At 40.9% G+C, this 25,402-nt stretch overlaps 1 protein-coding gene across 1 annotated transcript in view; it reads right to left on the reverse strand.

The window, feature by feature from the left end:
• LOC117554842 (muscleblind-like protein 1) overlaps window positions 1–25,402 on the reverse strand; it is a gene marked incomplete in the record, with an annotated part of 108,534 nt that overhangs the window by 49,354 nt on the left and 33,778 nt on the right. Inside the window, 1 exon segment of the mRNA XM_034229391.1 lies at window positions 25,155–25,402. Within this exon segment, the coding sequence (XP_034085282.1) occupies window positions 25,155–25,328 (174 nt within the window).

The raw sequence follows: 25,402 nt of genomic DNA on the forward strand, positions 1-25,402 counted from the left end.
AAGGGTAAATCACACGGGTCAGGTGCTGTCCAAGGGCATAATAATTACCATCCAAAAGAAAAGAAGTTGGTGGCAAAGGGATTACATGTAATGCCAAAGTCACTGAGTCAGCAGCTGATCCTCCTTTTAATCTTTGCTTACCATCGTGGGAGACCAAGCTCCTAAAATGACCCCGCTGCAGTCATATAGCAAACATGTTCATTTATAGGTTGCTTGTAAAATCAGCTTGAAATGTAAGTTGAAAAGAGAGTCTCTACAGCTTATCTCTGTCTTTGGGTGCAATATAGGTGGCAAGTGTTGTCCTGGCTCCTGTGGGAATGTCATTGTAAAATGTGTATGGCAAAGCCTCTAATTAGCTTTGCTCCTATTAGATCTACAACGCTATCTCCCCTACAACACACACACACACACACACACACACACACACACACACACACACACACACACACACACACACACACACACACACACACACACACACACACACACACTGATGTAGAGAGCCACAGCCCCTGAGATCTGGCCCTTCTTCTCCATTGCTCTTTCAATTAACCCTCTTTCTCTATCCTCTTATTTGTTCATCTTTTTTTTCTGCCTTCCTCTTTCCTTCACTCTGAACATAAGCATTCTCCATTGACATTATCTGAAGTTTGGTCTAAATAAGCTTTTCTCTTCCATTCAATGGCCTTAGCAGACCCATTAAAACTGTCTTAACGGAAGACTAGTGAATAGGCAGACAGGATTCAACAGCTTTTAGGCTTAATTATTTTCTGCCCGTCTTTGTAACGCTCATTCTGCAGATATGAGTCTGAATGGCTGCTGGGAATAGACCTCATCTAAATCTCCCCCTTTTTTCACATCATGATCTTTCCCTATGTCACTCTTTCCTTAAATTGATTTTCACCCATTGTCATTGTGTTCAATCAAGAGATGGAGAACATTTAAATACAAATCTTAATTTGAAGACAGAGAGTGAAAAATTGAAGATGAAGTTGTGAATGAACAAAAGATTCTCACTGACAAAGACTGGCAGCTGCCTTGGTTTGTGCTGTGATCTTTAGCAGCTACTCTAAATGCCTCCAATGTGAACACAAAAGACTGTTGGCATCAAGCACTCGGCTGATTTCAGTGTAAAAAACGCATGAGTGGACACAAACAACAAGACACAGCCGCATGAGAACAGAAATGTGTATGTTGATCTTAGGATGGATTCAGTTTCAAATGACTCTTTTTTGTCTCCTGATTAAGCAAGTCAGTATGAAATGCATTAGAGTCATTGGGCTGGAATGTTTTGTTTTATACCACGTCTGATGACTCATGGAGGACGTGGCAGACAATCACAAGACCACACTCTGAAGCTCTCAACTCACAAAAAGAGAGAAACTTGTCAGACGGAAGTAGAGACATATTTTCTTGGATGCACACATGCTACATTTCTGCACTTATACATAGTGTCACACACTCTCTTATTCTACTCCAACGAAGGGTGTCACTGTACTGGCATCAGCAGCTAGTGTCATTGCCGCGAGGTTAAAGCAGATAAGAGAGGATTAGCATTCATTACTCCATAAAGTGATGATACCCATGCGCAAGCACACAGAGCAATGCTCAGACATGCTCTAGGGCGTCACACACATACACACAGACACAGGCCATTTGTTCTCCATAGCCATTACACATTTTCTCTTCTATAAGACTAAGTACCAAAGCTAAAAACAAAGGGAAATTACAGTAATATAGAGCTACAGCTTGTAAACCTTTGCACCAACAGCAACTTCAGAGCTGGAACAAATTCTGCCTGACCCAAACAAATGAAGATAACAATTGATTGTTTAATTCATTGATATTTTCTATGACATTTTTTTCATTGAAGACTCATCACAAATAACTGAGCACAGTGACAATTACATGTTTTTTGCCTCAGGGCCACCACCACTGCAGAGGACCATTCAGCAGGCACAATGCCATGTTCTCATAAAGATGCATAAAGAGACAGAAGGAATGAGTAGACCTAGACAGAGTCATTTAAAGGTGAAGGATATATATTTTGTTAGTCTGTAGAAAAGCATGACAAAGTGTGTCTTAATTCCCTTCCACACACACGTACATAGACACACAAATACACTGTGCGACAGAGAAGAGGGCCATCATCACATAGCGCCTTCGGGCTGCACACTCATCCACATTGATCTACATTGATCAAAGTTGGCTTGTACCACTTCAGCATAGAGCAGGGTGATCACCTTCCTTAAGCGTTTCTCATAATGGATTCATCCGTTGTCACTGAGGCCACTGATACGTAGTGCATGTGTATAGGAGCCAGATTATAATTTGCAAGAGATAAAGATCAGATAACAAATGTGGTTTAAAATTAAAGTGAGGTTACACTGAAGCTTAAATATGCTTTGCAGAATACTCTGGTGGTAATCTCTGTTATTTAGATTACATATTTTGTGACATATAGTTCAGTACACATTAAACACGAGTTGGAAAGCTGCAGTGAGAAAGCACTCTGGCAGACTCAACACAACACAGCGGCTCTATCTCTCTCTGATGGCTGAGCCTGATACCGCTGTAATCCAGTTAAAGCCTTTTGAGGAATGACAATGTCCAATAGCAAGCCCTGCGACATGCACAATAACAATAACGGGATATTACAGACATTCTTCAATCGAGCACGCAACAAACCACTCCTGTTCACCTCCACACTGTTCTCTGTTATTACTTTCTCTCCATCTGTCCATCACTGTCCATGTTACATCGTTTGATGTCTTTCCACCCATCCATTGTTCCCTTTCATTGCTGCATTCTCTTTTCCACTTTAGCTTTAATCTGCCCGTTGACTCCACCTTCCTGTCTGTCAGTCTCTGAAGGGATCACATTATTTGCCTCATATTAAATATCATGCTGATTCAATTACAGATGCCAGCATTTCCGCAACCAAATTGGCCTCTTAGGTCATTTACATGAGAGCTATTTTTATCTTTGCATTTAACTTGCATGTTTCAGTTAGAGATATACATGGCTTGTAATGGTTGCTTGAAGATGGTCATTTAGGATTGATGTATCATCTTTTGGGAATGAGCATGCTAAACGCAGCAAAAAACATCCGCTCCATATTGGTAATCAAGGATCAATATGCATTGCATGGAGACAAAGTGCTGCTAAACAGTGTGGTTTCTGTTAATTCGCCCTCTTTTAAAAATGTGTCACCCTCTCTCTTTTCTCAGTATCAGAATCAGAATACCTTTATTCGTCCCACAGAGGGGGATTTTACAGTTGTTACAGAAAATAGACAAAATGTGCTTAATTTCTCTCAAGAAGCATGCAGAAGAAAACAAATATTAAAGATAAAAAAAACTAGAAATCACACAATTGACAAAATACACATCCAGTACCAATAACAGTTCAGCGATATATCAATCAATCAATCAACAACTTTATTAATCCCGCAAGGGGCAATTGGTTATGAGCAGCAGCTTATGTCATGTACACAGGCAGGAACATACAGGAAGAAAACACACAGATACACCCGGGAGCACAGATGTGGATCATTCCAATTTACACTATAAATAGTTCATAGCATCACAATAATAAATAAATAAATAATCAAGTTAAAAGCCTTTCAAGAATTTAAAAGCTTGAGTGCAGAAGGGATGAATGATTTTGAATATAGCAGCCAGGTGAAAGTATAATAGGTGGTAGTATACATTTGGGAGCTATTTACGGTATTTATATATATATACACATAACACATAATAAGTAGTATTGCACAACAGGAGTGTTTTAGTCTTGTTATGTGTGTGTGGGGGGTTAGTGACATATAGTTCAGTACACATTAAACACGGGCAGGAAAGCTACAGTGAGAAAGTGCTCTGACAGACTCAGCACAACGCAGCAGCTCTATTTCTCTCTGGTAGACCCCATATGTGTGTGTGGGGGTCTACCAGGGGCCGTGGAGGTTGTACAGCCTGACCACTGCAGGGAGGAAGGACCTGCGGTATCTCTCCGTGAGACACCGTACTGCAGCGTGTCGCTTAAAGAGATGCACAGTGCAGACAGGGTGTCCTGGAGAGGGGGGGGGGAAACATTGTCCAGCAGGGAGGACAGCTTGGCTGCCATTCTCCTGTCTCCCATCACCTGTGTCAACCTGACCAGTGTCAAGAGGGCTCCCCAGTACAGAGCTGGCCTTCTTCACCAGTCTGTTAATCCTTCCCATACTCCCTCGCTTACAATACTTCCCTCAAACTCTTGCATTTTTAATGTTTCTCCCTTTTACTTCTCCCTTTCATTTAAACCCTGTCTGTCTTTTGGTTGTATCACTTGGTCATTGCTCTGTCTAAGGATGTTGAGTCTGTCCTCCTAACCCAGGGGTGCCCAACCTTTATTGAACCGAGAGCTACTTTTAAAGTTGCCAGTCTGCCGAGATCTACCAGTCCAAATAGAGAGGCGTAGCCATTACTGACAGCCTACTACCAGGTGAATACACACTTCTACTTGTATAAAACTGACCTTTGTACGATTAATACCTCATAAAATACTGCAGATCCTTTATCTTATCTATTTCTAATCTACACGCATACAAGTATTTAACTGAAGTTACACAACAGTGCTGTTGATACAGAGTTGGAGTTTATTCACACGTCACTACAGTGGGTAATGTTTAAGAAACATTGAACAGTGCTGCCACATATGACACAGGAAAAAAGAAAAGACTCTGAACCCTTTCTTTGCCATTATATAAAAATAGTGTTGCTACAAAAGTATAAATTACGCTTACTAATAAGACAACTCAGATCTGAAGCTACACAGGAATCTGCTGCCAAAGTGCAATAAAAAAGACAAAATTAATAGAATCAAACCCTTTTTTTGTTGCATTTTAGTAGAGTATACAAATAAATGCCTTTTAAAATAGGAAGCAAGCAACACTAGTTTCTTAACCTGAATTGATAATAGACTATAATCAATTTAAACATTCTTATACCATTTTGTACAATAATTATAATGAATAAGTTCAAACAAACTAAAACTTACAGCTAATTAATAACGGTATCTAACTTGAGTTTTTATTATGTCAAAAACCTGTTGAAATGCTAGTTATTTTTACTGTCCCCCAAAAGCGCGTCGCAGCCTCCAGGAAAGCTTCTTTCACAACTTCGCCGTCTTTGAAAGACTTCATGTGTTTCGCAAGAACGTGACTGACACGATAAGATGCTCTGGTAGCAGCCTTGCTCTTGTTGTTGGGCCTGGTGAAAATGGACTGCTGTGCATTTAGCTGTCCTCTCAGGCCCCTCCCCTTTTGGAGCGTAGGGCAGATTTAGGAGAGAATTCCGTTTCGCAGCGTTTGTGCACTGTTTTGAAATGCCGCTCCTAAATTACCCTTCTTCGATAAAGCCATGCTCGCATTGCAGATGAGACAGATGGACTTTGAATTGGAATAGATACACAAATCATCCTCCCACTCGGAGTGAAAATGATATATTTTTGGCTTTTTTGCTTCTGCCATAATTGCGGTCTTGTGTGTGTGCGGACTGTCACTCCTGTTGACACGGACAACATCAGCGAACTAGTGCACTGCCCACCAGCCACGCCCCGACACATGGGGTCACGCCGGCCAATCACAAAGCTTTGATGCGTTCAAGTGCATTTTTCTGGCACAGGAAGATTATGTTATAGGACATTAACGATAAAACCGAATATTGTTGTTCTATTTTTAGACACATCTCGCGATCGACTGGGAATCTCCCCACGATCGACCGGTCGATCGCGATCGACTGGTTGGGCACCCCTGTCCTAACCAATGTGCAGTCTGCTGAGAAAACAAAGCTAGAGAAGGTATTTATTTTCATAAGCGTGATAAATATCTCACTCCTGTGTTTTCTGCTGATGGCTCTCAAGGATGAGATTTAATGAACCTCTCATCCAACTCTTATTATTTTCTAATTAAAGGAGTGAGTGATGGGGCAATGACTAAATTCATGAATGCATGTTTATAACTGCGGGGGGGGAATAAAATATGGTAATGACGGATGCAGAGACAGAAATCTCTCACAGTCTTGGCTTGTTTACTGCAGTCTCTCGGGAACAGACGTCGTTTGGCAGAAATAGATGTGCAAAACTTAAATGAATGAATCATCTAAAATAAAATGTGATTTAAGTTTCCTCAGTTTATTAAAAGAGCATGACCAGCTTGCTTAAAAATGTTCTGTCTGCAAAGTGTTTGTTCTTTTAGCCGAGGTCCAGTCGTAGTCACAGATACCAATTTATGTGAGTGAAGTTTAGTTTGTCTCACATCTTCACAAGTTAATTAAAAAAAATATATATATTTATGAAAAAACTGTTACTAATCCTTACCAATAGCACTGAGTACCTGAACATTACCATCAACGGACAGGCAGACATAGAGCCATGCTGCTAGTCTCTCACAAGGTTATATAGAGACATTAAACATTCACTAACTAACCTTCAGTACATGTCTTTTCAGACAACATGCAAACTGCAACGAGACATTGTTAACCCCTTCACCACCAGTACCCTTTGGTTTCACTTTGACCATCCAAACTCTCTACCTATATAACGTTCTCTATTCCATAACTTCCTGATTTGAATGTTTCTTGCAGTGGCTTACACAATGGCACATAATCAATTCAAAATGCCTTGCTTATCCTCCAAAATCCTGTCTGTTGCATCCTGCAATAACATTAACCAGGCACCAACGCCACTCTAATGTGATTACCTACCTGAGGTGAATGCTCATGATTTCACAGGCCCCTCTCTATTGAGATCTGCGTTTCTGTGTGTGACTGCAGTGGAGAGTAACACTTTGTTTGCTGTGGGTCTATACAGAGTCAAATCCTGAGTGTTAATTTAACACTTAAAGGGAGTGTTAAGTGTTAAATTAACACTTAAAGAGTCAATTTTAACACTAAGCCAGTGAACAAGTATGGTCCTTATCTACAAGTGTTAAATTAACTCTCCGGATGTTACTGTGTATGTGTGTTTATGTGTTCATGGTTTTAAAGAAGGGGATCACACTGCATTGTGCTTGAACTCCAAAGATCAGATGAAGAGCAGAGGGTCAGAAAAACAGATGAAAGGAAAGGGATGATGGGTGGAAGGGAAAGTCAAGACAGGCGCTGCAGAACAACAAAGTGAGAGTACAAGTACCTTAACCCTAACCCAGGAGACACCGTGTGACTTACTCGAGGGGAATTTGAAGTTAAATGGAATTGGTTGCAAAACCTAATTCCACATCTCCGGTGTGGGAATATTTTGGATTAAGCCAATCAACGAGGCGAACCTACGGACTTGAATGAGCCGGTATGTCGCATTTGTTTTAAAAAGGTTAGCAACAAAAGCTAGCAATACGACCAACCTTAAACTGCAACTGAAACACAACCACCCCATTCTGTTTTCCCAGCTGGGAGCAAACACTGCAGCTGGAGATGGAGAGCCCCCACCTTCCCGACTTACTTTATTTTTTAAAAACATTTTTTACTACTGCATTTTCACAAATGCAATGATTTGGCCACAAGAGAGCTCTGTTTTCCAGCCTGAGTCTATTTAACTTGTTGTTTGGTTGTGTGTGATTTATTTAATACATTTTATATAATATAATTTAATTGATGTGTTTTATTTATTATATATATATAATTTATATATTTAAATATTATTTCACAATTCATTTGTAATGTTCAATGTTCAATAAAAAAGGTGTACTTTGAATTGTTATTATATATTATATTATGTCAGTGCCAGTGGTCTAAAATGGCCTTACAACGGTGCCGACAATATTATCGTTTATCGCAATCATTTCTGGGAAAATGTATCGTCCAACAAAATTAATTATCGTGACAGGCCTAGTGACCTCTACAATAAAACAGCTAGTGCAGGACTTCCAAATATATTAATAGGAGGATGTACAAAACAGACAAACTAATAAGGCTTTATTTAAACATTAAAGAATACTTTAAGTTAAGGTCTTCTTTTGAATAAGAAAAAAACTTTGGGGGTATCTACAGATAAATATTAAGCCTGACAAAGTACTTAACATCTAATATATTGCATAGTTTATTTTGGCTCTTGACAATCACCTTCCCTGAATTTTACTCAGGTGTAATTAAAGTCTAATTTAACCTGTTAAACCCCGAGCCTGTTTTTCAGGTTTCAGGCTCGAAAATGACATTCCCAGAACAAATGACCATATCTTCCCTTCTAAAAGGGTTACATTAATAATCTTTTTTCTCAAAGTAATGATAAACCTGTGAGTTGGATGTAGAAAAGTCAGAATAAATATAGATGTTTTTATTTTAAAGAAAATTCAGATTGAACATGGTAAAAAACTGTAAATTATAGTGTCCGTCCAAAAAAAATGTTGTACTTATAGTGAAAACTGAAAACTAACCTGGATGATGGTGTTGAGTAGCAACTAAAGCTTTAGGAATCCAAAGTACAACATATAATAAGTACCCTGTATCAAGATTGATGCAAAACAAGTGATATTCTACCTTTTTAGACAGATTTAAAAGAAAAAAACCCTCTTCTGGAGCCATTTGGGTGGATTTTCCATATCTCTGGCCCCCCTTGCTGGATTTTTGACATGTGACATCTCTTCTAAACCGTCAGAGCCATGGAATCGAGGGGAACTCCCACCTAGTCCTTATTTGGTAATGTGTGTGTGATAGACTGCTGCATAGCAAGCCAAGACCGGAAGCAGCAGCCACTCTGGGTGGCTACCATTGGCAGCTAACGTTTGCTCTGCGATTTTTTTACATAAAATTGGAATTATGGATTATAAATTGAAATATTTTTTTTATACAGAGACGTTAAAAACCTATGAATTACACCGATTCAGCCGCGTTTTTTTCTCGTTTTAATGCCATTGAACACGTCTTTTGATCAGATTGACAGCAACGGTGAGACGATCTCCCTAGAAGCTCCGTAAAGGTACGTGTTGTGATGTCTGTGTTTGCTTCCCCTGTCGCGAGTTCGGATCACTCAGTGATGATACTATATACCTAAATAATCTGTGGATCCTCAGCTTTAATCGGATATCTTGTAAGTGCAAGCTACGATAAGTAATAAGGGTACTTTTATCTTGAGTTCTGTGCCAATGTCCGTTAGCATTTTTCACTAAGGGGTCATTTAGATGCTTCTTATGAGACTTGTGTTTTGTTTTGGTAAAAATGGTTTGTATCGTCAGTTAGCTGAGATTATTTCCGTTAATCTGGTATAACACATTAATAGGTTCTTAAATATTAAGATCCCCTGAGACACAGTGTCCGTGAAAAAAAAACAGGGTCCCTGCCGACGGGGACCCTTGGGGTTTAACAGGTTGGGTTTGTATATATTTCACATCATTAATCACAACTGCAAAGTAACTAAAGTAAATGTAGTGGAGTAAAAATACCAGGTTAACCTCTGATTGTAGTGGAGTAGAACAAAGTAGTACATGCTGCTGTAACAAAACATTTCCCAACTTGGGATCAATAAAGTATATCTTATCTTAAGATGATCGTGATCGATGGCTACTGCCATATTTGCAAAATAAAAACTTCGTTCGAGTCCAGTTTGGATAGTCCTGTCGTGGTTTCATTCAATTCATAGAGCTGTTTGACGCTCGGCGTAACCTTGGAGCACTGGGCCACTCCAACATCCAATCACAGAGCTTGAGGACAATCACGGGGTTTGTCAAGCAAAGTGGATGTTGTAGTCCCAAACAATAGCTGAGGATTATGGGTAGTGTACTGTCTTCGGCCATCATAAACTCCCAAAAAACTATTTGTTTCTCCGAATCGAAGGTTAAAAACACAAAAGCATTGTACACAATTTAAACCAATCAATGTTGTGTAATTAACAAGGATAACATGTTTTTTAGTGGATGAGTACTGCAGATATATCACTGTGTGATCATTTGACAGTGAGGGGAATACTTCCGTTTTTATTATGAAAACTTTGAGACCGGAAATACTGTTTTCACCCCGTGAGGGTTGATGCCAACTTTACATGGACGCTGTGGGGAAAGACGTATTATATTAACGTTCTCCTGACGAGACCTCAAATCATCTTCGTAATATCTATCAAACTATAGATCCTACACATCCACTGGACGTGGATTCTAAAAGTACAATATACACTTCTTGCTAGAAATCGAATCAAAAAGCATTTTAATGGCCAAACTATCCTACAATTTAGGATTTTCAAGAGAAGGTTATTTGTGAATATACGACCTTCCGGAGCGTTTGCAATTGCCGCAAATTGTTGTTTCTTACACGACTACTAGAGGTGCTAAACTTTAAAACGTGACTATAGGTCGTAATAAGCTGCTGAACAATCGACCTATTTGGTCTTAAGAGTTGGAGGACTTGTTGATTTATTCACTCCAGGACAGCCAGTCATCTGCCAACTTGTACTCTCACTTGTACTCTCACTTTTTTGTTGCAGCGCCTGTCTTGACTTTCCCCCATCACCCCCCTTCCTTTCATCTGTCTCTGACCCTCTGCTCTTCATCTGATCTTTGGAGTTTCAAGCACATGCAGTGTGATCCCCTTCTTTTAAAACCATGAACACATAAACACACATACACAGTAAAATCCAGTGTTAATTTAACACAAATTGTTGTTTCTTACACGACCACTAGAGGTGCTAAACTTTAAAACGTGACTATAGGTCGTAATAAGCTGCTGTTTTTTGGAGGAGGACAGGCTAGAATAAATGCTTTGTGGCTCCCGCTCTCCATCTACTTCCCCCTTCATCGTAGAACACCTTACTTGCCCGCAATCTAATTGAAATGTTTGTTTTACTGCATCAATCTCAATAATTACAAATGGTGTACATCAGTGAACTTAAAGAAAGACAGGGAGTTAGATGCTGAGGCAGAGAGGGGGACGAGACTAAAGCAGGAATGGATATGGCAATATAAACTAATTAGATATTCTGTTCACAGCAGCAGTAGCAGTGGGGCAGCAGTAGCAATGGGACATCACGATAGCACGCAGATCCTGATATTACCCTGAGACTGTCTAAACATCTAGGGCCCTCCAGCTGTAAACACATACGTAATGCTAGAAAACTGTCAGTAATTAGAGGTTACATTCATTATTTGGTAGTTTTCAGGATTAAAAGTGAAAGATGAAGGATTCCAAAGGAGAAAGAACGGTTCCCTGTGGTGAGAGGCTTTTCCTGAATGCCCTTGTATGTATTTTAGCTCCAATGTTGTTATGTCATGGCACCATGCTGATGCAGCATGTTTACAGATGTGTGTGTGTGTGTGTCTATGCTGAGGCAGCGTATCCACAGATGGATGTAGAAACTGTGGCATCTCTGAGGACAGAGCGACATTTAGAGGAGATGTTTCAAGGGAGGACTTGCTCATGAATAGAGCCAGACAAAGTTAATAGCTGCTAGCTGTGTTTTCACGTCTTACTTCATGGAAAAGTGCTAATAGAAGCCACCTTTCATAATGTCCTGTGTAGGCTGTGCTGTGTGAGGAATCAGATATGGTATGTCTTATTTGGGTGGGCCCAAAATATATATCCTATAAATAGATGTGCAGAGGGTAGATGATAATGGTTAGGAGTACACCCACTTGCTATCGCTAACTACTATGTTTTTTGAGCATCTCTTAAGCCATGAAAATTACCTAAACTAAAAAAAAACAGAGGTTCTCATGTTGAAATTAAAGCAATAAAGATCAAAATACAGATGGAATCTGCAGTAACAATGGCTATCCAAATGTTATGCTAAGAGTCTCTGTGCCTGCCTAGACTAATATAGCTTGTATTTTACAGATTAAGCAACAACAATAAAATAAATAAAAGCCTTGCCTTGCCTTGCCTTTATGTTTGTAAACAATAACGTTAAGTTAAAGGGCCCATGTCATGCTTTTCCGGTTATTACCCGTCCCCTTGTGTGTTATGAAGGTTTGTATGCATGTAAACGGTCTGCAGAGTCAAAAACCCTCAAAATACACCCTGTAGCGAGTAAAACTCTAACACAGTCTACAGTATGCTGCCCCAAAACGCCTCGTTGGAGATTTCTCATTTTCCATTGTTTACTTCCTGGGTACTGTGACGTGGGGATACCCAGAGGCCACACCCTCTGCCAGCATTTCACGAAACAAAGCTTTACAAACCTTTCAGTGATTCATGCTGGATATGTACAGCGTAGGGCACTGAAGAACGATGCTGTTCCTACTTTGTTTGGACCAGCGGGAGATTCGGGTACATTGTTGTTTGTGTATTTAGATGTTTAAAAAACAACAAGGTATCTACCACGATTGTTTTATGGGTAAACGTTTTTCGGGCTGCTAAGTTGGGATCGCGGAGAAATGCTCTCCGCAGACCCATGCTCACAGCGTTATAAACCTTTTTCTTACTCAATATCAAGCCACACTTATTGTTTTTACTTCGGCTGTGAGTGTTTGTGTGTGCTCAGGATGAGTTTTGCTTGTTCTCGCTGTATCGCCGACACGGAAGCCTGTTCGCTCCTCGCAGCAGATCGCAGCAACGAGCCTCGCAACTACTCGACCAATCAGAGACACTGGGCTCACAGGGAGGGGGGGGGCAGGAGCTCCAACAAGCCGTTTTAGGACAGAGAGTGAATACTGGGTGAATAGTATACACATACTTTACAGAGATGCTGTATGAGAAACCAATGTGAGTTGGAAAATTGCACAGTATAAATCTATTTTGGTATACCTCAACAATGGAATTATGATCAGTAGAAATGGCCATGACATGGGCCCTTTAAATGAATACTTTTGAACGCTGTGCTGTCATTGTTGTCCGGACAGGGAAACTCAAGTTTTGGACGACAAGTTTAATGATGTACAATGAGGACAAGTATGCAGTGTCCATAGTTAAAGCATGATGTATCTCTTCTTAATGGTTGATACTGCAAAATAAAAAGACATAGTCAAATAAATGTCTCCCTAAAATGTGTTGGAAACGATAAAGGAAAAAAAAAAAATCAATGGGTGTGAAAAGGGAACAAAAGTGTGGTGGATGCCTGGGAAAGGGAAAAAAACTGAGAGAGGATGGGTGGGGGGTGTGGGGGGGGTGAGTAGAGACAGATTAACATAATGAGAGAATAGGATGAGAGCGGAGTGCATGACAGAATACAGATACAAGCAGATAACACCGTTGGAGTATATTTTCCCTTTCAAAGAGTTGTTCTCCAATATACAGCACTGACACATAAGCACAGACACACAACACACACCTCTGTCTTATACTGGGCTCTCATTTCAATACACATTGCATTACCTATTCTATATCTGTTCTCCTTGCTTTCCTCTCTCCCTATATTGCGCTCACCCGCAACGTTCTTTTTTTCTTTCCAAGGACGCTCTAACTCTATGGTGTATGTAGTTCACCCTGCGTTGCTCAGGTGTGAGTACGTCAATATGAACATGTTCGTCTGTTTGTGGGTGTGTGTGAGTTGTACTCTCTCAAATAAAGCCTATACTTATTGATCACTCCGATGGAGGAAAAAAAAGGGCCACTCATATCTCTAAATCAGTGACCAGTGGTAAACACACATACAGTACTGCATTGATTAAAACGCTGGGCTTTTACGACACATACTGTACATTAAAGTTGCTTCAGACTGGTACTTGTGGAGCTGCCGGGTGGTTATTTTATTTTTATTTGAACAATTTAAGTCTTTAATTATGTTGTTACTTATGCGAATTTTAAACAAATACTTTATATTTTGTTAGTAACAATATGCTTCTCTAATAATATCCCAGATGGTAGGTGTTTTTTTTATTGTATTTGTATATTCATCCCCGTGTTTGTGTTTTAGGAGTTATTCACTAAAGGGACTTGGTGGAGACCAAAGCAACACTGTTTAACTACTTTTTCTAATGTTTCTACGCTAAGCCATACTTGGCATCTAGGGAAATTGCGCTTCTAATGTATGCAACTTTTAGAAAATATATTTAAAAAAACACTGGCACTGGCAACAGTCATAACATCCTTGAACATGCTGTTCAAAGTGATTATGGGCACATCATTTCCAGCAGCTTCACCGTATTGACACTAAAAAATCCTCCATATTATTGTAATAATAAGTTAAACGATTCTCAAGGACAAGTGGTCTTTCAGGATAATGGCATGTATAATGACCCCCAAACAATGTGGTAAGTTTAATATAAATACATGCATACACCGAGTCAAGGGCGCCGGAAGCGGGGGGGCCAGGGGGCCATTGGCCCCCCCACTTTTCAGCCCTGCCCCACATTTGCGCAGCGGCAGATGCCACGGAACACTGTACAAATCACGTTTCAATAATTCCCCTCTACTCTAAAGTCGCATCTAAAACGCGATCTGATCTAGCGTGTATACATTTGTGTGTATATTTTGTTATTTTTGATTGTATATCAATCTCATTAGCTACAGTGGCTTTTTTAAGCTTGTAAAGGGAAGAAGACAGCTCTCACTCGCCACTCTGCTCTTCCACAGTGCCGCTCCCCCTCCCTCCCGCTGAAATTATGAATGTAAGGCGTATAGTAATCATAGATAACACGGCAGGGTCCGTTACAGTTTCTTTTTATCTGATTTCAAATAAACAAAGCCAGTTTCAGAATATTAAACTTGTTTCGGCAAATTCAGATGATGAATACAACTTTGAAGCTTGTAACGGCATAATTACAGCGGAGAACGGAGTAACTTGACGTCACAGCAGGCATAACAACAGCCGGTGTTTCTCGTGAGTGTTTTCCCCCCCGGGACAAACAATACACACAAATGCACAACATAACACAAACACACACACACACACACACACACACAACACACACACACACACACACACACACACACACACTCGCGAGCTCCCCCCAGAGCAGTAATCCAAACGAAAATATCTTCCCTCCGTACTACTTTGATAATTTGCTCCGCTAATAATCAATCAGATCGATCCAGAGAAGAGGAAACTTTGAAGGCTTTTTCTCAAAATGATGACTCTGTAACAGTCATTATATAATGTGACATATTTTGCTTAATATTTGGAGTACAAAAACAATCCTGATATCATTAGAAAGCTAGAAGAATACAAAAATGTGTCTTCGGGTCAATGCGACTGATTTCGATGGAGCAGGTCACTTTGCATTAGGTAAAATAAAGCAGGCAGACATAACAGGAAGAATATGTACATTTTAACCCAATCAAATAGGACATTGTCACACACATTCAAATGTATCCATGTAAATTACAACCAATAAAAAAGCTTAGATTTGTTTATTTGTTACGTTGTTTACTTTATTTGTTACGTTGTTCAGTCGTTGTTCTGTGTGTGTCAGCCGTTAACCTAGAAAAATAATACACTTGCAAACATGTCAGAAGAACCAGCGCAGAAGAAAACTAAATACAGTCAATCTAAACTTAAATTAACAACTGGAAGGTCACATCCCTGACATCCACATCTCCGGAGCCTGGACCTTCATCAATCATAGAAACAGCGAAGCCAGATGAACCCAAAAGCAGCTCTGCGGCCGCAGAAACTGTCAAAACCGCCGCCCGCCGCCGTCGTTGAACCGAAACAGGCTGGTTCCGACTGCATGGAGGTTTGTTGTCGGGACATTGAGGCGGGTAAAGCTGTACAGCTAACTGTCGGAAAAAAGGAGACCGCTAGTAGATATTTGAGCAAAGAGAAAGGTACTACTTCAACGCAGAATGGTACAAAAACAGAGAGTGGTTAATTCTTTGCAAAACCACTAAACGATAGTGATAAATTGCGATGTTAACAATCATGATAACCTCATATTTTTTTAACTTAGGATCATACCTGTGTTTAGTCTAGAAAAAGGTAAATGTGTGCATTTTATTATAAAGTTGTGTATATTTACAGACTATTGCAAAAACTAAGAAGCTTATAAACATCAGGTTTAAAACTAAAAGAGCTTTACAAAAAAGTAACACAATTAAAGATGTTTGGAGTTTTATTTGAGTTATTATTTACATTTTTTGTCAAAGAGATGCTGATTTGAAACCGTTGTTACATACAGTTACGGCATTTCCTGTTTCTGCCGGAGAGAGGGGAGTTTGTCCCAAAGCTTGCTGCTGTATTTACTCCCTCCATCTGACAGGAGGGAGCCTCATGTGTCACTCCACGGAGTTCACTCCGTCACGGAGGGGGAGTGTGTAGGTAGGGTAGGCGTGGTTTGGGATTGGGCCATACACACGCACTTTTTTGGCCCCCCCACTTCTAAAATGAATCCGGCGCGCCTGCACCGAGTGACCATTAAGCCCAGGCAATAACATCGCCTTTACAAGCTTTTCACTTACGGACATAGCTGTGGAGTGTCTTACACTCAATAAACTGGACACTATGATGTCTGAGTCTTTTGCTAAATCGCAAAGAATCCTGAAACGGTGTATGTGTGTTTATCTGTACACTTTCAAATTGGTTATACAGTCTTCATTTGACAGGGGCAAGTCAAGGCAGGTCTTTCTTAATTTAAAAACAGTCTGGAAAACCTTTGAGAACAATCATTTTAGAACTTCAAATATAAGTGATTCTTAGTTTTATTTATGTGCCTTTTCTTTCGGACAACAAAGCACTTTCTTCGACAACAAGCCAATCAAATATAATCTTTAAAACACATTATAAGTGGCTTTTCCAGGCTTCATACAATGAGGTTAGATCTAAACTGTGCTGCCCCTTTAAGAGGGCCTGCAAAGGGTTTTGGGTTTTGCACTGTGTCCATAAAATGCTTGCCGTAGTTTCCTGTTTCTGGCTGTCTATGGAGCACATGGGTTGTTTCCTGTCAACAAAATCCTTGCTCAAATCCTAGGGTCTTTATGTCTGTAAGTACCAAATCTTATATTGTCTTAGTTGCACATTTAAACTGAGTATATTCAAAAAACATGTAGAACAATGACTGATGCTAAACTTGGTAGCCTGTGAACAGCAGTTGAAATTGTACTGTTTGGAATGTTTGTTTAGTCTTTAGTATTTAGTGCTTAAAGCGACAATGTCTCGTGACTGTGTATTTTGTTTGTGTTTCAGTTTTACAAAATGAAAATGGAAGTTGAAATGAAAATGGAAATTATTAAGTAAACATCCAAAACTGAGCTGCTGTCTCCTGGGTGTTTATTTCCATGTTAAGCTATCTGCCAAGCCTGCAATCCAAAAGTATTCTTGCAAGGGCAGAATATATACTGCTATCTGATTTTTTAAATTACAATAAAATAACACTTTTTCACCCAAATAATACATATGTACATTTCTCAAACAGTATTTAAAAATGTTGTTAAGAATGTGATTATGTATTTTCATAAGTTGCCAACTTCTAAACACTGAATCCTAAAAGACAAAATGTGTGTATTTCAGTGAGTTCACCTTATCTGTAACTAGTTACTCATTTGTATTTGCATAATTTGACACTAACAAAAAAAACAACTACTGTCACGGGCGATTATTGTACAATAGGAGATTAGTATGATAAAACACATGCTTTTGAATGTCAAACGTCTTTCAAACCTCATTGTAACAAAATGCAACAAATCTGGTCAGAAGTGAAAGAAAAAAATACATCTGCAGCTTTTAATCGTCTTTCTGTGTCGTCCCTGAATAACTCTAAATAATCACTACTTATTCATATCTATTACGTTTTTAGTGTCGGGTAGTGTTACATGTATCATTCCTAGATGGGCTTGTTAGACTTTGTTACCATTGAGGAACAATTTTATATTTATGGCTAATTTATAATCGGCACAGAAAGACATTTGTAGATATGAAAACAATAATTACAGCATACACCCCAAAACAAATGAATATGTTTTAACATTGTACAATTTAGGTCACCAATCCTGTTTGTAATATACATGGATCGGATTTCGAGGCGTAGTCGTGGGGGAGGGGGTCTGCAGTTCGGTGGACTAAGGATTGCACCACTGCTTTTTGCAGATGATGTGGTTCTAATGGCTTCATCGGTCTGCGACCTTCAGCACTCACTGGATCGGTTCGCAACCGAGTGTGAAGCGGCTGGGATGAGGATCAGCACCTCCAAATCTGAGGCCATGGTTCTCAGCAGGAAACCGATGGACTATCCACTCCAAGTAGGGAATGAGTCCTTACCCCAAGTGAAGGAGTTCAAGTATCTCGGGGTCTTGTTCTCGAGTGAGGGAACAATGGAGCGTGAGATGGGCCGGAGAATCGGAGCAGCGGGAGCGGTACTGCAGTCGCTTTACCGCACCGTTGTGACGAAAAGGGAGCTGAGCCAGAAGGCAAAGCTCTCTGTCTACCGGGCCATTTTCGTTCCTACCCTCACCTATGGTCATGAAGGATGGGTCATGACCGAAAGAACGAGATTGCGGATACAAGCGGTCGAGATGGGTTTTCTCCGCAGGGTGGCTGGTGTCTCCCTTAAGGCCCTGTCACACTGTCCCGAAATTGACACCCGATGGACACACGATAAAAGGAAATGTTCAAATTCGGCTGGTGATCGTAGCAACATCGGGCCATTCGTGAGGGCAATCTTAAGCCATCGTATGACCGCCGTGGAGTTTCTCAGGCTCCGGCAGCAACTTCGTGAGCGGCAACTTCGTAAGGCACTCGTGAGGGCATCTTGTCAAATCGTGTCATCTTCGTGTTATCATCGGTGCATTCACCCTCACTCTGATCGGGGCGAATGCCCGATGGCACCGATGATAACAAGATGCCCTCACGATGGCCTTACGAAGGGCACAATTGACACCACATTCAACACGAAAATGAACCTTCGCAAGGTCCTTCGGCAATTTTTTGGCATGCCAAAGATTTTGCCACCGCTCACGAAGTTGCTGCCGGAGCCTGAGAAACTCCACCGGCGGTCATACGATGGCTTAAGATCCCTCACGAATGGCCCGATGTTGCTACGATCACAGCCGAATTTGAACATTTCCTTTATCGTGTGTCCATCGGGTTGTTTTATTGCACAACAAAATCATGTAAATATATTATGTAAATAACCCAATTTGTGTTCTGTGAAACTAAAAAGGATATAATATTATTTTGAAGGACAGTTGACAGGAAGTTGTTGTTGTTATGGAAACAACATTACGGAGAAAACGTAATATTTTCTACATATAACGACGGATAAAGTAAAGAACAAAGTCTGAAGATATCAGTACAGTATCTCATAGTCAGAGTTGGGGTGTAAACGCGTTACAAAGTAACACGCTACTGTAATAATATTACTTATATTGGTAACGGAGTAGTGGTAACGCGTTACTTTTATAATTCAGTAATCACACTACAGTTACTAACATTGCACCGACAGCGCGTATACTAACTTCGTTACTTTTATAAATAATCACACTCACTGACAGACAAGAGGGGTTTCCGTCCGCCGCAGGTTTACAGTCTATGGTTTATATACATGTAGGCCTATGTAATCTGCGCGATTTGCGAGACCACATCTCCACGTGCAGTGCTGCATAACATGGCATGAGTCTTTTCATCTGTGAACTCCCTCAACGGGGCCGCTCGCTCTCTTTGTTGATCGCCCCCTCTCAACGGGTGAACAGTTCAATGCCCGCTTCATTGTAGGAATTCTGCCATGTCTCTACCACTTTAGTTTGACCATCTCTGTTACTAAGTTATGGAATACTAAATAAATAAGTAATTAGATACATTACCGTTACTGTGCTCATAAAGAATGATAAGAATAATGCGTCTTGAACTGGTTGTCATATTAGGTCTTGACGTTTCACAGACTGTGGGGCCCTGCGAGTAAAGTAACGAGTAAAGTAACGAGTTACTTTATCTAGAGAGTAACTAAGTTAGTTGTAATATATTACCTTTTTTTAAAGTAATATGTAATATGTAATATATTACTTTTTTTAGTAACGACCCCATCTCTGCTCATAGTACTGTAACATAATTGTTTTTGGTACTTTCATTGCAGTTGTATGTCTTAAATGTAATGTAAATGTTGCCGTCGTGTGTGGTTCGGGGCCATCTTCGTGCGAAATTCACAATTCCATATTCGTGTGTCCATCGGGTGTCAATTTCGGGACAGCGTGACAGGGCCTTTAGGGATAAGGTGAGAAGTTCGGTCATCCGGGAGGGACTCGGAGTTTAACCGCTCCTCATTCGCGTCGAAAGGAGCCAGTTGAGGTGGTTCGGGCACCTAGTAAGTATGCCACCTGGACGTGTGTTCCAGGCACGTCCAGCTGGGAAGAGACCAAGGGGGTAGACCTAGGACCAGGTGGAGAGATTATATCTCTTCCCTGGCCTGGGAGCGCCTTGGGATCCCCCAGTCAGAGCTGGTTGATGTGGCCAGGGAAAAGAAAGTTTGGGGCTCTCTGCTGGAACTGCTTCCCCCGCGACTCGACCACGGATAAGCTGGAGAAGATGGATGGATGGACAATTTAGGTAGCTTATAAGAATTTCCTGTGATTTTCACCAATCCAATTTAAGTATTTAAAACACATTTTTTGGTGAATCCAATGTAGCTCTTTGGCTAACTCTCACCTGTTTCTCGCCACGGCCCCGGTAATGCGTCAGCCTAAAGCTTTTTATTCTCTTACAATGAAATACAGTACAGCCTTATCCCCAGCTGCTAATGGCAACAAGCTGCTGAATTCCTGTGTCAGGAGCCAAAAGGACGAGCAATTAGAATCGGAGAGATGAAACCCTCTGTAATGGTCACATATGCAGAGCACACAGCCCACAGAGTGGAATTTGTTCTCTGCTTTTAACCCATCCTAGTACTAGGAGCAGTGCAGCTATTGTACACCTCCTTGTTTTCTGTAATCACAGTTGTCCATCAAGTCCAAAACTTTTGTTTATTTTTGCCTTTTCAAACTTGACTTTAGTCATAAATGTTTACTGAGTCAGCACTTCAAATTCTGCATTGATTTGTTCTAAGTTGTGTTGTGTACCCTGACAGATTCCTAAATGTTCTTTGATGCTGAAGGGATTCCAGACCTCTCCTTCTGACATATTTCCTATTTGCCTCTTTCGTCTCGCCACCCGTTGATTGAATCTTTCCACTGCATAAAAAACACCTTTTTTAAAGTGTAGACAGTTTATCAGAGATAAATAAAGATATCTAAACATAAGGACCAACTGGCAACTGAAAACTGAGGTTTTAGAATGAAAAAAAAAGTAATATGAGAAGGAAAACTGAATACAAAGAGAAAGATGAATTAATAGGATAAGTATCCATATCCCTTTCCATTTCTCCAGCTGGCCCCCAGTTCTTTTGCCGGCCTGCATTTTATCAGGAATGAACGGTAGATTGTATGCCAAATTGGTCTGTGAGTGCGAGACACGTGTACCATCATCCATTCCTTTTTTTTCTCCAAATCTTCCCATCCGTCCTTCCACATTCCCTTGCCCCTCTTTCCATGCCTAGCTGTGTATGAATCCATTTGCAGATAAAGCAGATATATCATTCTGTCATGGAGGCAGAGAGGGGAGGTAGACTGTGGAATGCCCTGGCACGGAGAGCAGGGAAGGGCACTAAGCACAGTGCTACGCTTCCTCGCACATTCCCTGCTGCTCCTGCTCTCAGCCTCTCGGCTCAGCCTGCATGTCTGTTTTCATGATCCATGTGGTGCCCTTGCAGCCTCCCGTTCCTATTCCTACCTTACCTTTCCCAACCAAACCCACCCAAGCCATCGGAGCTGCATCCAAGCATCCCAGAACTGTAATAACACAATGCCTGGATTATCAGTAAATCTCCCCACTGTTTTAAAACAAGGTAGGCTGGGATCTGGATGGGCTCGACTGACTTCCAACTCTTGTCTCCAGTTACAGAGAATAACACCCTGCTTGCCAATCAGATATAAGACAAATTACAGAGCATGTGCACAGCACAGTAGACATACTTTAAGGATTCAGAATCATTGTGCTTAGTTGAGCCAAAATACTGAGATTGACTTTACTGATATTACTCGATCCAACACATTTCCATTATCTGGAATAATGAGGCAGCAGGCTGACATGCAGCAGTGTGAGTGTGTTAGAATGCCATGTGTGCAATTTATCTGCGTGTGACTTGTATACACATATACTTGTCTTCATAAACTATATTACAGGAGGCCAGGGTTTATGTTTGGCTCTCAGCCATGACACATGCTGCCACAGCTGACCCTTTACACTGTCTTCTACTGCTCTAGTAAATGAAGTGTGAGCAGATGTATTTTCACAGAGAATCAGTACTGTAAACTGTGGACAGTCTGTTTATGGCTGAGAATATGAGCTGTACTTTGTTTTTGGATCTCATTAGCACATATGTTTATCTTTAAGTGAAAACTACGTACATTATACAGCCTCACAAACTGCTAGCGTGGCTGCAGATCTTTCTGTAGTGAAGGAGCGCGCTCCCGCTCACGGGAGACTGCTCGCGCTGCGCTTTTCACCCAACAACGACAACCGCCTCACGAAACGCTATGTTGTAGCGTTAATAAACGAAACAATTTAACATAATTGCTTGTCAAAATACCAATACCACAAGACCATTTTTCTTTTTAAAGCAATACTTTTACCTTGAAAATCAATGCATTCTAATACCGGGTCAATTTGACCCCGGTGTCGGTTTTAGGTATAAAATAATCTCTGGCGGTTCTAGTGTTAAACCACAAACCTTCATTAATTCTTGATTTTGTCTCTAAAAGCAAAGTTATGGAGTCAGATTTGGGTCAATATTCTAGCGCGTAAAACAAGCTACTCACGAGCGGAAAATGTGCTTTTACACGTGCATAAAATGACTCTCGCGCACAGATTAAACCCCCGCGAGCGGCTATGCGCTCTCGCGGGAGTGTCAGCCTCACCCCTAGTTTCCACCGGGTCCGTCTGCGGCGTGTTACGGCCGCGTTGCGGCTGCGCCGCAGCGTCCGCGTTACTCGCGGCCACTCTAGTCAATGGGTGCTATTCCTCCACACGCGCCGCGTTAAGGCTCAGACGCGTCCCAGAAGCGGCTCGGCGCAGCGCTTCTCTAAAATTAGGATGAATCCTGTTTTTGCCGCGGCGCAGCCGTAACATAAGGTCGGGCAGGCAGCCCCCCCTCGCAGGAAGTGGAAAGGTGAGCATCCGGGCCAGGCCCATCTCCCACATATACTAATTTAGCAGACCCCCCTCCTTCATCACAACACCTCCACTACGATACGCACAATGGACGACGAGGTTTTCATCATGGAAGTGGAAAAACACACTATTTTATATGATGTAACCAATGCTTACTACAAGGACAACATCAGAAAGGACAAGGCCTGGTTTTAGTCGCTGCAGTTTGTGGAGTGGAAGGTAACAACTACATATTAGGAAATGTATAACAACAATAAACACAATTTAAACAGACACAAAAATAAAACATTTAACTACGTAGCCTAGCCTACTTACTTTCTTGTAGAAGTACAAATGTCCAGGATGCCCGAATCAATAACAAAACTGCGAGCCTGCACGCACGACGCTACGCTCCTGAAACGCTTCTGGGACGCGTCCGGTGGGTTATGGCGCTAGAGGAGGTCGGACCAAAACCTTGGCGCAGCCGTTACGCGGCGCAGACGGACCCAGTGGAAACTGGGGGTCACTCGCTCGCGGAGTCTGTCTACGCGCGCGTGAAAAGTTTCTGACACTTTGCGGCGGAGCCACTGGACTTTGATTGATAGCTGCCAGGAACCCCGGAGTTGCCAGGTTTGATAAATGCCTGAACTACGAAGAGCCGAGGAGTGACAGCTGCAAGATCAGTTGGACGAGATTGAATGGTAAAGTTGTCCAAACAAAACTATTATATTCGTAAAGTGTACAGCTAATATATATATATATATATATATATATAATATATATATATAATATATATATTATATATATTAATTAACGCAGGGGTTTAATCTGCGCGCGAGGGTCATTAATGCGTGTGTAAAAGCACATTTTCCGCTCGTGAGTAGCTTGTTTTGCGCGCTAGAATATTGACCCAAATCTGACTCCATACGAAATACTCATTGATGACACAAACACCAGTCTCGTGTGTATGTTGTACTGTAGCATACTGTATTAGGGATGCCAGCGATTATTCCATTATTCGATTAATCATTACAGTCTCCATAATCGAATATTATTTTTAAAAATCGATTTTATTTATATATTTTTTTATTATTATTTATGTTTTTTTTTTTTTTTTTTTTTCTGGCTTAGTTTCAACCAAAATATAGACTAATGCTAATAATAGTAATAGTATTAACAATTGTAAATGGCCATTGGTCACACCACCAGTTTGTTTTACTGTAAACTTGTATTAATTGATTATTATTCGCCAGGGCTGCCGAATAATCGATTTTGATCATGGTCAGTTTCTGGCAACCCTATACTGTATATTGAATTTGTAAGAGACAGTGTCGGATGACACCTAGCGTGACAAAATGACACAAACATCTTGCCCATTATTGACACGTGTATATTATAATGTCCATATGGGATGCCACAACATTTCCCAACTTTTAGATTCTGTCCCTTTATTTTTCCTTTCTCTTTTTTTTTGTTCCCTTGTTTGATTTTCTGTCTCTTAGGGATCGAGGGAGAGAGTGAGAAAAGAGCTGCCTGGTGGGAGTGTGTTGTCCCAGTGCCAGGGCAAAAATAGACAGTAAATTACAGAGCCTTCTGAGAACACCCCACTGTGTGGCATGACCTCAAAATAACACACACCGACATACACTAGCAAGATTACGTACAATTATAGAATACACAGTGTGTTGCCCAATTTCTATATTTCCTATTCAGCCTGTTGAAGTGACGATCAGACAGAAAACCTCCGTGCCAACTGAGAGTCCTGTACTCAATTGATGTGCCAGTGAAGGAAACTCTGACTCTGAATCACAGATGTTATTGCGATTGCTGTCCCATCTCAGCTTACCAAGACACATACACCCAGTTTTTATATGTGCATGTTTTCATCCCTATCCCATGGCATAAACGTGTATGGATAAAGAAACAATATCTCACTTTTCACTAAATTTACTATTACATTGCATTTTTTTTTTTTTTTACATACTACTACTGTTTTCCTACTCCACCTCCTCTTTCGGTCTAACACATTCTGGCATCTGCAAAACCCCAAAATAGAACTACTGAAAACAATTTATTGTCAACGCTGCATGCTAGGAAATTGAGAAAAGACAAGGCTGTGATGAATGGACGTTATTAGTGTTTGTCGTACTCACCTTGAGTGAGTCAAAACAGGCAATGACTCTGCCGTTTTCTACTTGACAGCTCTTGGCAGGGTGGGCGAACTTGCACTCACTGTCCGGTCGTGAACAGGTTCCTCTCTGGAATTCTCGACAAACCTCCAACGTCAGCCACTTTGTGTCCCGCATCTGTGTCACATTTACCGCCATCTCGAACCAGGCAGGAAGGGTCGATCAATAGAAATAGATATCCAACAAATGCAGTTGTGCAATGTGTCTGTTTT

Source organism: Gymnodraco acuticeps, unplaced genomic scaffold, assembly GCF_902827175.1.
Source record: "Gymnodraco acuticeps unplaced genomic scaffold, fGymAcu1.1, whole genome shotgun sequence".
Taxonomy (NCBI): Eukaryota; Metazoa; Chordata; class Actinopteri; order Perciformes; family Bathydraconidae; genus Gymnodraco; species Gymnodraco acuticeps.